At 40.3% G+C, this 17,506-nt stretch overlaps 1 protein-coding gene across 4 annotated transcripts in view; it reads left to right on the forward strand.

The window, feature by feature from the left end:
* LOC108590127 (rab3 GTPase-activating protein non-catalytic subunit) overlaps positions 1 to 16,933 on the forward strand; it is a 113,351-nt gene extending 96,418 nt beyond the window's left edge. For all 4 annotated transcript variants that reach the window (XM_035280827.3, XM_078356495.1, XM_035280828.3 and 1 more), the window contains 8 exons: positions 2,455 to 2,525; positions 5,896 to 5,931; positions 7,488 to 7,562; positions 7,872 to 8,090; positions 11,499 to 11,588; positions 11,852 to 12,073; positions 13,480 to 13,638; positions 13,829 to 16,933. In XM_035280827.3, the coding sequence (XP_035136718.3) occupies positions 2,455 to 2,525; positions 5,896 to 5,931; positions 7,488 to 7,562; positions 7,872 to 8,090; positions 11,499 to 11,588; positions 11,852 to 12,073; positions 13,480 to 13,638; positions 13,829 to 13,981 (1,025 nt within the window). In that variant the 3' untranslated portion in view covers positions 13,982 to 16,933. The remainder of the gene's footprint in view (positions 1 to 2,454; positions 2,526 to 5,895; positions 5,932 to 7,487; positions 7,563 to 7,871; positions 8,091 to 11,498; positions 11,589 to 11,851; positions 12,074 to 13,479; positions 13,639 to 13,828) is intronic.
* The last annotated feature ends 573 nt before the right edge of the window (positions 16,934 to 17,506 follow it).

Raw genomic sequence — 17,506 nt, forward strand, 5'->3', positions numbered from 1 at the left:
GTATTGGCTCAGGTGTAAGGGTCGCTTGAGGCCAGTGGTTCAAGGCTGCAGTGAACTGTGATCATGCCACTGCATCCAGCCTGGGTGACAGAGTGAGACCCTGTCTCTAAAAAATAAACAGTACTGGTCATGTTAACTACTTGGGGAAATGCTGTTTAGAAAGGGGTAAAAGAACTGGTAGTAATCACCACTTCTGTTCGTCAAGCTGACTACTGTTCCTGGGGAGAATGAAGGCAGCTGTTCTGCATCTGTCTTTCCAAGGAAACAGGGAATCAATGATGGCTGCAGAACAGCTGCCTTCATTACACCCGTCAAAGATAGTGAAGGGAAGAGGGATGGGTTTCTCAGGACTAATTCTTAATGAAACATTGTGATAGCCAAAAGCCTAATAAGATTAGATTGTAGCAACTACCTTGTGAATCTTAAAATGGATGTGAATGTTCTCCATTAGCTGCCAGACCTTGGCAACTACTAATGTCTCCTTAAAAAGTATTGAACTTGTGGGCCAGGCGTGGTGGCTCACGCCTGTAATCCCAGCACTTTGGGAGGTGGAGTCGGGTGGATCACAAGGTCAAGAGATCGAGACCATCCTTGCGATGATGAAACCCCGTCTCTCCTAAAAATTCAAAAATTAGCCAGGTGTGGTGGCACGCGCCTGTAGTCCCCGCTGCTCGGTAGGCTGAGGCGGAAGAATTGCTTGAACCCAGGAGGCAGAGGTTGCAGTGAGCCGAGATTCCGCCACTGCACTCCAGCCTGGTAACAGAGCAAGACTCTGTCTCAAAAAAAAAAAAATTGAACTTGTAAACAGATTCCATTTAATAGACAGATGGGTTTCATTATAGGAATTGAGGATATCAGCACCAAGCTAGTTAGTAACCTTAACAATGATGAGACTTGGTGTTAGGCTGGGTAAGAGGAGGTATCACCTTATGTCTCTGTGATAAATTCTTGAGAAGGTACTTTTTCTTTTTAACTGTACTTTAGGTCTGAGTTACATGTGCTGATCATGTAAGATTGTTGCATAGGTACATACATGGCAATGTGGTTTTCTGCCTCCATCCGCCCATTACCTATATCTGGCATTTCTCCCCATATTTTCCGTCCCCAACCTCCCCATTCCGCACTGTCCCTCCCCTAGCACCCTCCCGCCCAGAAACTACTTCTTTTTCACCTCTATCACATTCTTGCAGGTGGTATGTAATCCAGTTGCATAAATTGTAACATGTCCCATTTTACTTGAAAAGAACTTGAAAATTCCTTATTCATCTCTTAGATCTTACATTCATCCAAAAAGAAAAAATTTGCCCTGACTCATTTAGAAAATATCATGTTTAAATTACTCTATCCTTATTAATAAAATTATTAAGTTACTAACTGACTTCAGACTAGTATTTCTTCAAGTCAGACTTTTACCCATTTGTACCTTTACCGATCGAGTAAGGTTCCTGGCTTCTCACAGCCTATGGGGGACCTTACTCATAGACTCACTCAGCTGCATGGGTAGTAATAACAGCATGTGAAATGCCATGTTTATACTGCCTAATTGACAGCTGTTTCAGAAATTTAATTTTAATGCCACAGCTCAGTGAGTGGTGAGTGGCAGGGTCTTGCTTTATTACCCCAGCTGGAGTATAGTGGTGCAGTCATAGTTCACTGTAATCTTGAACTCCTGAGTTCAAGCTATCCTGTCACCTCAGCCTCCGAGTGGGTCTGTAGCCATGTGCCACCATGCCTGGCTAATATTTTAAACGTTTTTTCATAGAGATGGATTCTGGCCATGTTGCCCAGACTTTTTTTAGAAAATTAATTTTTTAATATTTTGTCCTTAATACTTTTTTATATATTACTTTAATTTGTAGTTATATATGAAAAAATCAATTGGCAGACATTGGGATTGTTTCTAGTGTTTGGCTGTCAGGAATAAAACTGTTCCCAACAATCTCGTGCGTATCTTCTGTATTCATTTCTCTTGTGTGTACACCCAGCAGTAGAATTGTCGGGTCATACAGCAGACACGTTTAGCTTCGGTAGCTACCACCCAGCAGTTTCCGGTGTGATTTTACCAAGTTATTATACCACCAGTAATGCATGAGTGCTCCACTTGTTCCATATCCTCATTAATACTTGGTATTGTCATTTAAAAATTGGTTTTAGCCTTTTTGGTGGCTGTGTATAATGCTTTCTCACTGTGATGTTCTATTTCTCTCAGAACTAATGATTTCACTGTTTTCTTCATGCTTATTGCCAATTTTGACATACTCCATACAGTCCAGTTCTGATTTTTATTAAAGATAAAGATTTCATTAACTTGGTAATAGTACATAAGATATAAAGAACGAAATCAAAATAAATAGTCCATATAGTTTAGTCAACTTAAGAAAGACAGTAACTTGTTATATATAAAAAAAGTGAGAATCTATACGCATTCTATTTACTACTGTACTTGCTATCTAGGCATTGCGCTGATGATGTGGAATACGTTCTTAGTTAAAAGATTTTCTGCTGCTACATACTTAATGGATAAGGTAAGGTAGTTTCATGTATTGACTTCTTATTGATTTGGTTCTCTTAATTGACTAATATTGGAAAGATTGGTCACGCTAGGCTTTGTTAGACTATTTTTTAATTTGATTATTAGATTTTACTCATGCTCAGTTAAATGTAATGTCCAGTACTGGTGTTTTAATGACATGAAGAAGAGCTCTAAATCCTCAGAAAGAGTCTATTATATTATAAAAGCCCCTTAACTAAAGAAATTAGGATCGGTGGTTGATTCAAGCAAGGATTTGCATTTTATTTCAAATTAAAATGTAGAAATATACACTTACTGATCTTTGATATAAGGCCAAGATTGTTTTTTTTGTTTTTTTTTTTTTGACAAAAGTCTAGCTTTGTTGCCAAGCTGGAGTGCAGTGGTGCAATCTTGGCTCACTGCAGCCTCCGTCTCCTGGTTCTAGTGATTCTCCTGCCTCAGCCTCCTGAGTAGCTGGGACTACAGGTGCACGCCGCCACGCCCAGCTAATTTTTGTATTTTTAATGCAGATGGGGTTTCACCATGTTGGCCAGGATGGTCTCAATCTCTTCACCTCGTCATCTGCCTGCCTTGTCCTCCTAAAGGGCCAGGATATTTTCTTTGAATGGAGTTGATTGCAGTTCTCCTTTGGTTTTCCTGCAAAAGCCTCACCCATGATGCATTGCCTATCATGGCTGGATCTTATTTTTTTGAAGTTTTTATGTAATCTAAGTTATAACCTTTAGATTTCTATAATTTCTGTAGTTCCTTTGTCTGTATCTAATCCAAAGACCTAGGAGTTATTCTCCGCCATAAACCCTTGCAAAGCATTCAACATAGCATTCATGTAAATACCTCCTCCTTTTTTCTCATTCATATTTCATCAGTTATTGAATTAAATGACATAATTACAGTTACATGTACAACTAGCATGAATTGCTTTGGGAACAAACATAACATGTAAGCATAGAACTCAATTGGTGGGAGCAGAAGCTGCTGAGGGTAACGGCCTAGTCTCCAGCTGACTGGCCAGGGGCACTAGTTTGTTTTACAGGCCACTCAACAATGTAGATTAATGTAGCATCAGGTGAGTGGATGCTAAGAGAATTACCACTGTAATGAAAACATAGTCTTTTAAATGTGTAGTCACAGTCATTTGTGCACCATGAATAGCAGCACAACCAAGACCCAGCTGTAGGCCACTGCTCCCCTTGAAGTTGCTTTCTTTGATGTTTTTGATAACATATTTCTAGTTAAAGCTGACCCGTCTTGGCCGGGCGCGGTGGCTCAAGCCTGTAATCCCAGCACCTTGAGAGGCTGAGGCAGATGGATCACGAGGTCAAGAGATCGAGACCATCCTGGTCAACATGGTGAAACCCCGTCTCTACTAAAAATATAAAAAGTTAGCTGGGCATGGTGGTGCATGCCTGTAATCCCAGCTACTCAGGAGGCTGTGGCAGGAGAATTGACTGAACCCAGGAGGCAGAGGCTGCAGTGAGCCGAGATCGCGCCATTGCACTCCAGCCTGGGTAACAAGAGCGAAACTCCGTCTCAAAAACAAAGCTGACCCGTCTTTCCTCTGGCTCCTCTCCCTTGACTGCTTAGGTTCTTTCCTGGAACTTGCATCTTTCGGCCTTTATGATGCTGTTCTCCTGTTCAGCTTCACCTCTGACCCCCTCCTCTTTCGAGAGAGTAACAATAAACTGTAATTTGTGTGTGTGTTACAGTTTGTAATTTCACAGCATTCTCACATCCACAGTCACATTTGATCTTCACTACTTTGATTGGGGTGAAAATAGTCCTGAACTAGGAAGCAGGAAATTTGTGATTCAGTAAGTCTTTATTATAATGTGTATTTCTCATGTGCCCAGACGATGCTAGGTTCTGTGGTTGAACCAATGGAAGTTACTTACAGTCCTGGCCCTCAAAGAGCCCACAGTTTGAACACCAGGTAAACAGACAATAGGGAGCTTTGGGAGCTCAGAAGAGGAGGAAATAAATAACAAGACAAGGGGAAGGCTTCCAACCTAAATTTTGGTGGATGGTTATATATGACCCAGTAAAAAGTAGGTGAGAAGAAAGTGTATCCCAGCAGTCCTGGAGATAGGAGGCAACTGGTTGGATTCAGAGAACTGTAATTAGCTTAGGATTGCTGGAACATGGGCTATATTAGGAGAAGAGAGAAGCTAAGATGAAGAATTTCTTGTGCAGGCTGTGGATTTGGATTTTCTGGTAGTATGTGTAAGCTTAGCACAGGGTCTGGCACGTGGCTCAGTAAATTGTGGCTATTGTTTTATATTGAAGACACTGGGGCAGTTTTAAGCACAGGAATTATATATTCAGATTTGTGTTTAAAAAGATTATTTAGGCAACAGACAAAATATCTTGGGATTGGGGTTGGCTGAGCTTGGTGGATTCCAGGCTGCTGTGGGTAATCCCAGCAAGGGGTAGCGAGGTCAGGTTTTTCTCCACTGTCTCCTGTGAGATTTCCCTCTTACCAGTTGGTATTTCTGAGGGCAGAACTTTTACCTCCCACTTATTACACTGTAGACATATACAGTAGAATCCTAATAAGTACTTACTGCATAAGGAAATCTTTCTGAGCTAGAATGTAACTCTCATCTGCTTTAGTGCTTTTCCTTTCTATTTCAAACGATTGTGTCTTTATCAGCAAGCCAAACTCTTAGGTGTTCTTGATTAGTATCCTTGAGTTAGGCTCTGGTTTTTTGTTTGTTTGTTTTTCTTTGGTGGGGGTGGGATGAAGTCTCACTCTTTTGCCCAGGCTGGAGTGTAGTGGTGCAATCTTGGCTCACTGCAACCTCCACCTCCCGTTTTCAAGTGATTCCCCTGCCTCAGCCTCCCTAGTAGCCAGGACCACAGGTGCATGCCACGACACCCAGCTAATTTTTGTATCTTTAGTAGAGACAGGGTTTTACCGTGTTGGCCCGGCTGCTCTTGAACTCCTGATCTCAAGTGATCATCCCACCTTGGCCTCCCAAAGTGCGGGGATTACAGGCATGCGTCACCACGCCTGGCCTAAGCTCTCGGTTTTTAGGCAACTCAATTATTTGACTGTACAAAGCGAGGGCCAGATTTTTAGAGGCTTTTTTCTTATTTAATAGTTCAGAAACAAAAAATCATTTAGAAATATGTAATTTATATTTGAAAAGGATTATTCTTGAGCCCAGTGTGACATTAAATTTAACCTCAAATTTAATTGCATCTACCATTGCTAGAGACAGCAGCTAATTAATGAGGCTGCCACATTTATTTATAGATGCATTTATAGTTTTTTAATTCAGTTACTTTTTCTTATCTGTACCATAGTAATGTCTTTTTATTTAAATTATTAAATATTACAACATTTTGTCTTTTTATTTTAGGTCGGAAAATCACCAAAGGATAGGTTATGCCGAAGGGTAAGTGAATCTCCCGTAACTAGAGTTACAGTTGTTAATTCCACACTTCATACAGTATTTTCTTAACTGCAGGGGCGAACTTTGTGATGACGTGTCAGGAGGAGATAACAAAACTGAAGAGAGAATGTCTTGCATTAAGGAAACTGGTCATGAACTACGGCCAATTTCAATTTACTTTTCCAGATTGTTAGATAGCATATTTAAACTGGGTTTTTATAAGATGTGTTCAACTTTGGACTGTGGACAGTATAACATGCTACCATTGCTGCATATTTTTGCTCGAATTCAAATTAGACATTTATAATAGAAGCATCCAACATCAGATTGAAGTAGGTTCAAATGTAATAGTGAATTTTACCTACCTATATATATTATGTATAATAACATAACTATACAAAGACAACATTAATCTTAACTAATATTCCAGTCCCTAGATACGGGACTTGTATTTGACCTGAGAAATTAATAGTACTAGCAACCTAAGAACTTTGAAATGTTCTTTTTACAAATACCTTAAGGAATGTTGGGACACAGCTGTGAGGTCCTTAGTCCCAAAAGAATCACCTCTGTTGAAGACTTTTTCTGGTGTGTTCTTGAGAATGGTTGTAGGACTAGGTTGTGTGTGTGTGTGCATGAGCCCACACACTGAATTATTTGCTTTGGGGATGTGAGGAAATGATTGTTTTTGGTTTTGAAAAGATTCTACACAAATGCAGTGGTCCCTTGGACAGGCCCTTTAAAGGAGTCATTGAGAACCATCTGTTGCTCACAGCATGGATCTGGTATTTCGTTCTCAAGCTTGGGGGTTCTAGTTTTGCTCAGAGGGTTGAGTTCAGTCTCTAAGAGATGCTCTGAAACCAGACCAGGCTGTTTTCTTGGAACTTTTCAGGCTAGAGTCTCGTATGGATCTTCCCTCTACCACGATTATTTGGCTACCAGGTGCCTTAGCAAGCTGAATAGTGAACTCAAAAGTGCTACCATGTATAGTAACTGATGAGACTATCTATACAATACACAAAGAACACTACCTTTTTTTTTTTGAGACAGTCTCGCTGTGTAGCCAGGTGCCAGGCTGGAGTGCGATGGTGCGATCTCGGTTCACTGCAACCTCTGCCTCCCGGGATCAAGCAATTCTCCTGCCTCAGCCTCCCAAGTAGCTGGGACTACAGGCGTGTGCCACCACGCCCAGCTAATTTTTGTATTTTTTAATAGAGATGGGTTCCACCATGTTGGCCAGGATGATCTTGATCTCTTGACCTTGTGATCCGCCCACCTCAGCCTCCCAAAGTGCTGGGATTACAGGAGTGAGCCACTGTGCCCGGCCAGAACACTACTTTTTAAAAGTCATTATTTGTACCACTTTTTAAAGCTTGACTTTAAAATTGGCTGACAGTAAATAATCTAAAAGAAGGAACTTAAATATGCTAATGCCTTGACTGTCTATTCAGTGTGGAAAGTCAGCTGAGCAGGTGTATTATATTCTGATTCTTGTTTTTCTGGTATTAACTGTAGCAGTTTTCCTGCAGGGCCTAATTATGTTCCTTTTTTAAAAACAGGATGTGGGAATGAGTGACACAGCAGTGACATCTTTCCTTGGCTGCTGTTTGGATCTTCTTCAGACCTTAATGGAGGTAAACGAGGTGTATTTTCCTTCTGAACTGCTCCTAAGATGTAAGTCTTCTGCAGACCATTGCAATTGATAATGACTATTTGAATGAGCTTGTTTTTCCTTCATTCATTTCTAAATTTTGACTTAAGCCCAAAAGGTAGTGATATTTTCTTATTAAATTCTTATTAAAATTAGGTTTTGTGTTTTTTATTACAATTTGGGACAGTGTACAGTATGAGTTTGCACTTTGCTGCTAATAAACTCATGAGGGTATTTGTGCCCTATCATTTATCCATTACTGAACACAGTCCTCCATTCTTAAAACTCTTAGGCAGATGTTAGCAGGGATGAAATACAGATGCCTGTGCTGGATACTGAGGATGCATGGCTCTCCGTGGAAGGACCAATCTCCATAGTGGAACTGGCCCTTGATCAAAAGCACATCCACTACCCACTGGTGGAGCACCACTCCATCCTGTGCTCCATCTTGTATGCAGTCATGAGGTTTTCTCTGAAGACCGTGAAGCCACTTTCACTTTTCGACAGTAAGGTAAGTACCTCAAAGGATTTCAGAGCTATTTTGGAGTTGCAGGCTTAGCAGACACATGGGTTTTCTTATTTAATAGAAGCTGTTCAGTACTTTTGTAACTTGCGTAATTTCGTGTGAGGTTCTGACTCCCTTATTCCCTGCTTGATTCTGTTCTTTTTATTTACCTTCCATACTGCTCCCCTCTCAGCTGTCTCTGCCCTTCTCGTTTTCCATATTATTCCTGGACAGACTCAGTTTCTCCCTCTTGTATATCTCTAGGCCTGACCAATCCCCAGAGTTTTTAGGCACACATTTCTATTGAACTTCTCTCTTTGAGTGTCCTATAGGACTTCAGACACCTTATATCTTAAAATATGTCTGCAAAGCCACACCCCCATCCTGCCCCTAACCTAAATTTGCTGTTCCTTCTGAATTCCCTGGCTCGGTTATTTGATGAATGATGTCATCCTTTTTGCCCTGGCAAAAAATAGAAACTTTTAAATAATCTCACTAATTCCTTACTTCAAGCCAGTGTTCTTCATTGTAAATTCATTCTTGTATATTCATCTATAGATCATACCTGTCCATTTCTCTCCATGACTCTACCCCTAGTTAGGCACAATCGTCTTTCCCTTGGCTATTACAACAGCCCTTTCCTAATCACCCTGCCTCCAGTTTCTCTCTCTCCAGTCTCGTGCTATGAGAAATGTCTTCCTGAGAGACAGGTTTAATTGTATTAATTCTATGCCTAAGATTTTTTTGGCTCCTCTGCAGGATTGAGTCCAAACTTGTAAGCAGAATATGTTTTTACATATTCTGTTGTAACCTTCACCATATAGCTGCAGTGGATAGTAGAACTCTTTCCTTCCCCATGCAGGTGTCAAATTTTGAGAGACAGACAGGACTCAGACTGCTGGAGATAAAAATGTCAACTTTATTACCTAGCTTTTTACTGATAGAAACGAGGTTAGAAAACACAGCTTAGGCTTGTGGGACAGTGGGCTTATTATTTCACCCTTAAATGAGAGACTCACAGCCGGGAGCAGTGGCTCACGCTTGTAATCCCAGCACTTTGGGAGGCTGAGGGGAGTGGATCACTTGAGGTCAGGAGTTCAAGACCAGCCTGGCCAACATGGTAAAACCCTGTCACTACTAAAAACATAAAAATTAGCCAGGCGCGGTAGCATGTGCCTGTAATCCCAGCTACTCGGGAGGCTGAGGCAGGAGAATCGCTTGAACCTGGAAGGCAGAGGTTGCAGTGAGCCAAGATCACACCGACAACAGAGCCACAGAATGAGACTCTGTCTCAAAAAAGAATGAGTTAGTGTATCTTTGAGATTATAAAGGATAAGAGTACTTAAAGATTAAAAAAGAGAAAGAAATGTCAAAATAAAGGGCCCAGCTTGGTATTCCCCTCAGAGGTCTTTGCCAAACCAGAACACATCCAGAACTGGACGAGCATACTGACGTTGCTAGTCTCAACGCAGAGCATGCCAAGGCTACCTGAGACAGCTGGGTGACTCTCATCTGCAGAGAGGTAGTGTGGTTGGTTGGGTAGTGAAACAGTCCCAGTGCTACCATTTGCTAACTAGAAGTACTTCGATTTTCTTAGCCTCAGTTTTCTCATTTGGAAAGTGGCAGGGACTCTAGCGCTGACCTCATGGTTGTTGTGAGGGTTCCTTGTACTCAGCACGAAGTACTTAGCAGTGTCTGGGATACAGTAAATAAGAAGTGGTACTGTTATAGACCTTTATAGCTAAGACCACCAGGTGGGAACTCCCAGGAAACGGATTGTGAGTGAGTGTATGCTGAATCTTTAAATACTTCGATCAGTGATGTCCAGAATGTCAAGGGTTGCCCCGGAAGTCTGGTTTTTCTTATCACTAAAGGATGGGTAGCTTTAATCTACTTGGCAATCACACTCGGTGACCTAGAACCATAGATGATTAGGTATGGAAGGCAAATTGGAAGATACCTAGGATGTGACCTGCCTGCAGAAGAAGCAGTAACCCAAGATTGTGGGTCATTTACCCAAGGCAAGCAGGTTGGAAGTGGTGAGCTTCGGACTAGACCTGGATCTTTCCATTTAAAGGCCAGTGCTCTTTGCTGTGTATTACATTTCCTTCCAAGGAACTTCTGAAATCCTGTTTTCTGATACTCTGTTTTTACTTTTTAGACACATGTCTGTTCTTTCAAATCAGGTGTTTTCAAACAATTCAACAAGTGTTTTTAAAGATTCAGAGGCTGCGCACGGGGGCTCGTGCCGATAATCCTGGCATTTTGGGAAGCCGAGGTGGGCAGATCACCTGAGGTCAGGAATTTGAGACCTGCCTGGCCAAGATGGTAAAACCCCGTCTCTACTAAATACAAAAAAATTAACGTGGGTGTGGTGGCACACACCTGTAGTCCCAGCCCCTTGGGAGGCTGAGATGGGAGAAGAGAATCTCTTGAACCAAGAGGAGAAGGCTGCAGTGAGCCGAGACCGTGCCACCGTGTGATTATTAAACAATTTAATGAAAAATAAACAGGGCCGGGTATCGTGGCTCACATCTGTAGTTCCAGCATTTTGGAAGGCTGGAGACAACTCTCTCAAAAAAAAGGATTCAGAGTACATATATATATATATATTATATAATCACATATATAATATATATTATATATAATCATATATATTAATATATAGTATATATTATGTATGTCATATAATGTATATGTTATATATAATATATATATTATATATATATTATATATATATATTATATATATATATATATAATTTGGCTATTACTGGAAAGCAAATCATCCCAAAACTTGGTTGAAAATAACATTTATTATCTCACAGTTCTTGTGGGTCAGTAATCTGTGTTCTCCTTATCTAGGTGCCTCTGGCTCAGTCTCTCATGAGGCTGTAGTTAAGGCCCTGCATCTGAAAGCTCACCTGGGATGGGGAAAGGGTGATTCATTTCCAAGCACAGTCGTTGGCAAGATTCAGTTATTTGCCACATGTGCCTCTCCATACAGCAGCTCACAGCATGGAAGCTGGCTTCCCGCAGAGCAAGTGACAGCAAGTATGAGTGCCTCAAGGCAGAAGCAGTCTTCTGGAACAGAGTCTTAGAAGTAACATGCTGTCACCTCCACCTGCTTGTTTGCTAGCAGCAAGTCACCAGCCCACTGGCAAGGAGAGGGGACCATAGGAAGCACCCATACCAGGACGGGGGGAATCACTGGGGATCATCTTGAAGGCTGTCTACTACGTACTAGATAATTGTTATAAAAATTAAAGGAACAATTCTAAAATCTTATTGTTCAAGGAGAAATAAAAATCAACCATGAGTTATTCTTAAATGTCTTAAGTTTTAAAAAAATCTCCCTTTCCCCGCTTAATAATCCACACTCTGATATCAGTTTTCTTGCTCTCTTTCTCTTTAGGGAAAAAATGCATTTTTCAAAGACCTAACTTCAATTCAGTTATTACCTAGTGGGGAAATGGATCCAAATTTTATTTCTGTACGACAACAGGTAAATTACAGCTATTGGATTTTGTTTTTGTTTCCTGGGGGAAATGAAAAGAGCAAAGGAAAAATCTAGCTGGCTTTTAAAAGAATGACCACTTGCAAAGTGTTTAGAGAGCTGGTCGTTTACCTTTAAATTATGTGTTCCTTTTTTGATAATTAATTTAATGGAAAAACCACTATAAGTGACAGAAAAGCCAACAATACTTTGATTTAGGTATTTTAAAATGAAACAGTAACAATATGTTGCTGTCTCTCTCCGTTTTCAAGTTCTTACTGAAAGTTGTCAGTGCAGCTGTCCAGGCTCAGCATTCAGCCACAAAGGTCAAATATCCCACAGAAGAGGCAACACCCACTCCTTTTGGGAAAGACCAAGATTGGCCGGCTCTAGCTGTGGATTTAGCCCATCACCTACAAGTTAGTGAAGATGTTGTCAGAAGGCAATATGTGGGGGAACTATACAACTATGGAATTGACCACTTAGGAGAAGAGGTAATCATGAACCCTTTGAATGTTAATTGGACTCAAGTTACAAAATTGATAGTTGGAATAAAGAATCAGTAGAGTCTCCAATGAAACCTTTTGCTCTTCCTTTTGTTAGACTATCTAGGTACAAAAATAGAACAATAGAGTATTTTTTAAACATAAAATTATAATCAAATAATTCCTACAGTGTACCAGGCATGCTGTATGCACAAGGATATAGCAGTAAACGAAACAAGGTTCCTTCCTCATGGACTTGACAGTCTGCTGGTATAAGCGGAAAAGCATACTAAATTTTGCATTGCATGGTAGGTGCTATGAAAAAGTAAACAGGGCCAGGCTTCGTGGTTCACACCTGTAATCCCAGCACTTGGGAAGGCTGAGGCAGCAGATCACTTGAGCCCGGAAGCTCAAGACCAGTCTGGGTGATATAGCGAGACCCTGTCTCTAAAAACGAAAAGAAGAACATTTGTTTTAATTAAAAAAAAAAAAAAACGGATCATATGAATAAACAGGAGCTACTACAGTAGGGTGGTCAGAGAAGGTGACTTTTGAGCTGATCCCCTAAGGAGAAACAGCAGACACCTACTCAGAAACTGGGGGAACAGTGCTTGAGATAAGAATTACAAAGGCCTGAGGTGGGTGGGGACTAGAAAGGCTAGGTTCAGGACTAGAAAACCTGGAATGGCTGATCAAACATGGCAAGGAATAAAGAAGTGTGGGATGAGGCAGGGAGGCTGGCACAGACCATGGCCACAACCTGGGATACAGCCCAGGGTTATTCTGAGTATACTCAGAAGCCATTAGAGGGGCTGGGCATGGTGGCTCATGTCTGTAATCCCAACACTTGGGGAGGCCGCGGCGGGTGGATCATTTGAGGTCAGGACTTTTGAGACCAGCCTGGGCTGTTAACATGGTGAAACCCCATCTCTACTAAAAATACAAAAACTTAGCTGGGCATAGTGTCACATACATGCCTGTAATCCTAACTACTTGTGAGAATGAGGCAGGAGAATCCCTTGAACCCGGGAGGTGGAGGCTGCAGTGAGCTGAGATCGCACCACTGCCCTCCAGTCTGGGTGGCAGAGTGAGACTCCATCTCAAAAAAACAGATCAAAAGAAGCCATTAGAGGGCTTCAAATAGCCATGATGTGAAACTCCCTTTATTTGCCACAACCTTGAAAACAACACACTGAATAGCCATATTGAATTGAAAAATTAGGTGATGAGACAAAAACAATTAGCCAAGGAGCAGAAATTTGGGTTTAAATGCTAAGTTTGATTTGGATTTATCTTTTGGTTGTATACAACCAATGGCCACAGTAAAAATCAACTAGAATCTCTTCGCTGGGAACCCCTTTCCTATAGAGTATTAACAAATCTGCTCACTACGACTGTATTATTTCTGTCTTCAGGCCATTCTACAGGTTCATGACAAGGAAGTCCTTGCCTCTCAGCTGCTGGTGTTGACGGGGCAAAGGCTGGCTCACGCGCTTCTCCACACCCAGACGAAAGAAGGAATGGAGCTGCTTGCCAGACTTCCACCCACACTGTGTACTTGGCTCAAAGCAATGGTCAGTGCAATAGAATGAGATCAGGCCATTGGCTGTTTTCTTCAGTGACTAGTTAATAACCGTCATGAAGAACATCTGACAAATTTAATTTCTAGTTACAAAGGAAAGCGTTTTTCTGTAGTAACTCTTAGGTCAGGAACAATTGTTGTTCAGTCGTCTATAATAGGTTATTTTTCTGTCCCGTTTGCAGGACCCTCAGGATCTTCAAAACACTGAAGTGCCAATTGCAGTAACAGCTAAACTAGTAAATAAAGTAATTGAGCTTTTACCAGAAAAACACGGGCAGTATGGTCTAGCCTTACACCTCATTGAAGCTGTGGAAGCCATATCTCTTCCTTCTTGATGACACTTACCTACTGGAAATGCTCTAAAATTATGATTAAACGTCAATTAGTGCATGGTTATTTTACATAATAAGACCTGGAATTTTATGGGAAAAGTATGTCTTTTTTTTTTTTTTCCTTTTGTAAAAGAAATAAGAATATATACAACTTTTGAAAAGTGCAACCCTGGCTAAATTCCACTCCTTGGTTAATACTAAAGATAAAATATAAACAAATGTCAACTCTATTATAATTAATACAGATGTTTTACTGTTTCTTTCTAATTCAAACACTTCGGTAGCTTTATTAAACTTTGCTATTTAAAAAATGGTTATAATTTACATATATGTTCTTATAAGATTCTGTATTTGCTATCTAAAATGTTGTAATTCAGTCTAAATGTGTTCATGTACAGTCCCCATCAGTAGAGTATAGAAACACCCCACTCTCCTTTAGTAAATGTTGAGAAAACGCCTTTCTTGTCATGCTTCAAATCCCACACTGGGCGGTCACCGGGGAGTTCTGGAGACTGAAAGGTTCCTTTCCCAGAGGTTCTGCTGTTGCCATCAGAGGATGACGGTGCTTGAGGAGGAAGAACGGGTTCAAGACCATCATATTCATCAGCAGGGGGCACTAAATAGAACCCTTCACCTGTTGTACTTGCCAAAATTGAGAAAAGAGGTGCGTACACTGCAGCAAATTAATTATAATGTGAGTTAAGATTTGCTTTTTGCCAAGTTGCAAAGTTGTATCCACATCAGGTGTCTGTAAAAATGTATTATCTTGTAAAACTTATGTAAAAAAAAGGCAAAGATACTAAAAATTTTAAGTCCAACTTTATTTTTCCTACAAGTGTTTAGAATGCTTCTGGGATTTGCTGATGTTATCTGTCCTTGGGAACAGTATTGAAAAAACTGCTTAGTGATATTACAGCTTTAGCAAACCGACCTCATAGCTGGGATGAGAGCATCAAATACAACTAATGTTGTACCCTACAGTGCCGAGAGCAGTCCAAGTGCTAAATAAATCTTTACTGATTAAAACCAAACTATCGCTACTCGGGAGGCTGTGGTGGGAGGATTGCTTGAGCCCGGGAGTTTGAGGCCATCCTGGGCAACAAAGCAAAACCCTGTCTCAAAAAAAAGAGAAAAAACCAAATTAACCAAAACTCTGTAATGTAAAAGAGTGCTTTGAGCTCTACAAATACCAAGTGTTTCTTATGGTGTATTTTAGAATGTAGCCATACAGTGTAATTATTGGTATGTCGTGGATCACAGTTGTTACTCATAGTAAGTCACTGTGATACACACGTTTGTTTCTTCACTTTCCCTTAAGAAGCCAACTATAGTAATGTTGCAAAGTTGAGAAGTATGTCCTTCAGGGATATAAAGAAAAAGCTGTTTCTTGACTAAAAGAGCACATCCAAACAAGAATTTAACTGGCTAAAATTTAATAATTACTGTTAAGTAACTATGAAACTTAAAATCCTACAAGGGAAGTGTTTAAGATGTCTTGAGTATTTGGGATGGGGCCTGAGAGTCTGACTGAGGCATACATTTCATAGAGTAACAGCACTGGAAAGAGCTAATCCAACCTCCCGGCCTCTGCTTGGGTCTCCGCTACCCCAGCCAGACGCATCCCAGAATTCTTGTAAACATATCTGGCTCTTAACAGTCACTTGTCATATATGTTCTAAGAGATCAGTTCTTCCTGTGATATTTTGCAGGTATGCTGAACGTAGTGTGAACTTAAGGAGGCTAGTCAAAGAAACTTGGAGTTACAGGCATTTTTAAACACTAAATCCTCAATTCCATCATCACTTCGGGGGAGGGGGTACTTATTAAGCATTATATAATAAAACTGGTTAAGCTTACTCTGGTAGAACAGACAGTCCGATTTGGGGATTGCTGAGAATAATCAGAAGCTGAAATATGGCTCACAGAATCCTAACACAAGTAATTAAGACTCGAGTTACATTTGTTATCCTAAAATTGTTCATAGAATTTTAAAATTGAATTCTGGCTTGTATGGTTAAGAAAAGCAGTTAAATATTTTACTGCTTATCAAGGGCTTTTAAAGTAAATAAATCTGATATGAAGAAAGGCAAGTACTATGTAGATATTCTGTAATAACAAAGCCACAGATGATAAAGGAATTAGATTTTATGTAGAATGGGTTGTTTCTGAAACAAAAGTATGTGGCACTTACTGTAGTTATTGATAAGAGGCCAATGACCAGTAGTGTTTCCTAGATAGATACCCACCCTCACACAACTTTCTTCATTAATGTTAAATATGCATTTTATCTTACGGTATGATGCTCAAGGAAAACAAAGTGTTCAAATACTCGTAACTTCTACATTACAGATTCTGTTGAGATGTAAAACTAGAGGGGCCAGGGAAAATGTAGATAAAGGGATACATAGCACCATGCTTCTAAATGCATCATACTATTGCAAAAAGAAAAAAAGAGTTTTACCTTTATTATAAAACTTCATCTACGGTCAAAGTAAACACTGTTACATTTAAATTGCTATTTTAAAACAATTGCAATCTAAAGTCAAAAATCTGAAATGTAATAATACTAGACTTAGATTGAATATAATGCTCATTTAGAAGTTGCTGTGGTCCGTTTGATTTATAAGAGAGAAAATATTTTATAAGAGAAAATATTTTTACAGTACACTATAGCAACAGCGAGAGCCCTCTCCCACTCTGATAGGAATGGGTTTGCTGGATGTCTACAAGTTAGATTCCTGCTGAGTAGAATTAGCCATCCTTAAAAGATTTTGATCCAATACTGAATTGTTTATAAAATGCTTTCTCTATTGTAATGTACTGTAAGTAGTGAAATTCTGTATATACTGCTATTTTCTGTCCATTGTTGTGAACTCATGTACATTAGTGAAATAAATTTTCAGCTTTCATGTTGTTTCCTAAACATTCATAAATATAAGTATTAAGAGTAACAAATTTGGTCCTTCGCTTCCTTCCTATTTTTTTTTTTTTTTTTTTTTAAGATGGAGTTTCCTTCTTGTGGCCCAGGCTGGAGTGCAATGGCGTGATCTCGGCTCACTGTAACCTCCACCTCCCAGGTTCAAGTGATTCTCCTGCCTCAGCCTCCCAAGTAGCCGGGATTCCAGGTGGTATGTGCCACCACACCTGGCCAATTGTGTACTTTTAGTAGACGTGAGGTTTCTGTGTGTTGGCCGGGCTGGTCTCAAACTCCCAACCTCAGGGGATCCACCTGCCTCAGCCTCCCAAAGTGCTGGGATTACAGGCATGAGCCCCACCACATCCAGCCGCTGATTATTTTCTTTCTAATCCAAAAACTAGCTCTTCTGAAAAGTCTGATGTTTACTAGTGGGGTAAGGGAGACACACCTCTGCCATTCCCTTTGAAAACTGTACTTGTCCTTGATACTCACTTCTGCACCAACAGCAGTCAGTACTTTTCCAGAATGCCTTTATTTTCAGATATCATAGAATTTAAATCCTGAGTCCAAAGATGTATAAAATATAAAACATTTTCTGCTCAACCATATGT

The sequence above is a fragment of the Callithrix jacchus genome, chromosome 19, assembly GCF_049354715.1.
Source record: "Callithrix jacchus isolate 240 chromosome 19, calJac240_pri, whole genome shotgun sequence".
Taxonomy (NCBI): Eukaryota; Metazoa; Chordata; class Mammalia; order Primates; family Cebidae; genus Callithrix; species Callithrix jacchus.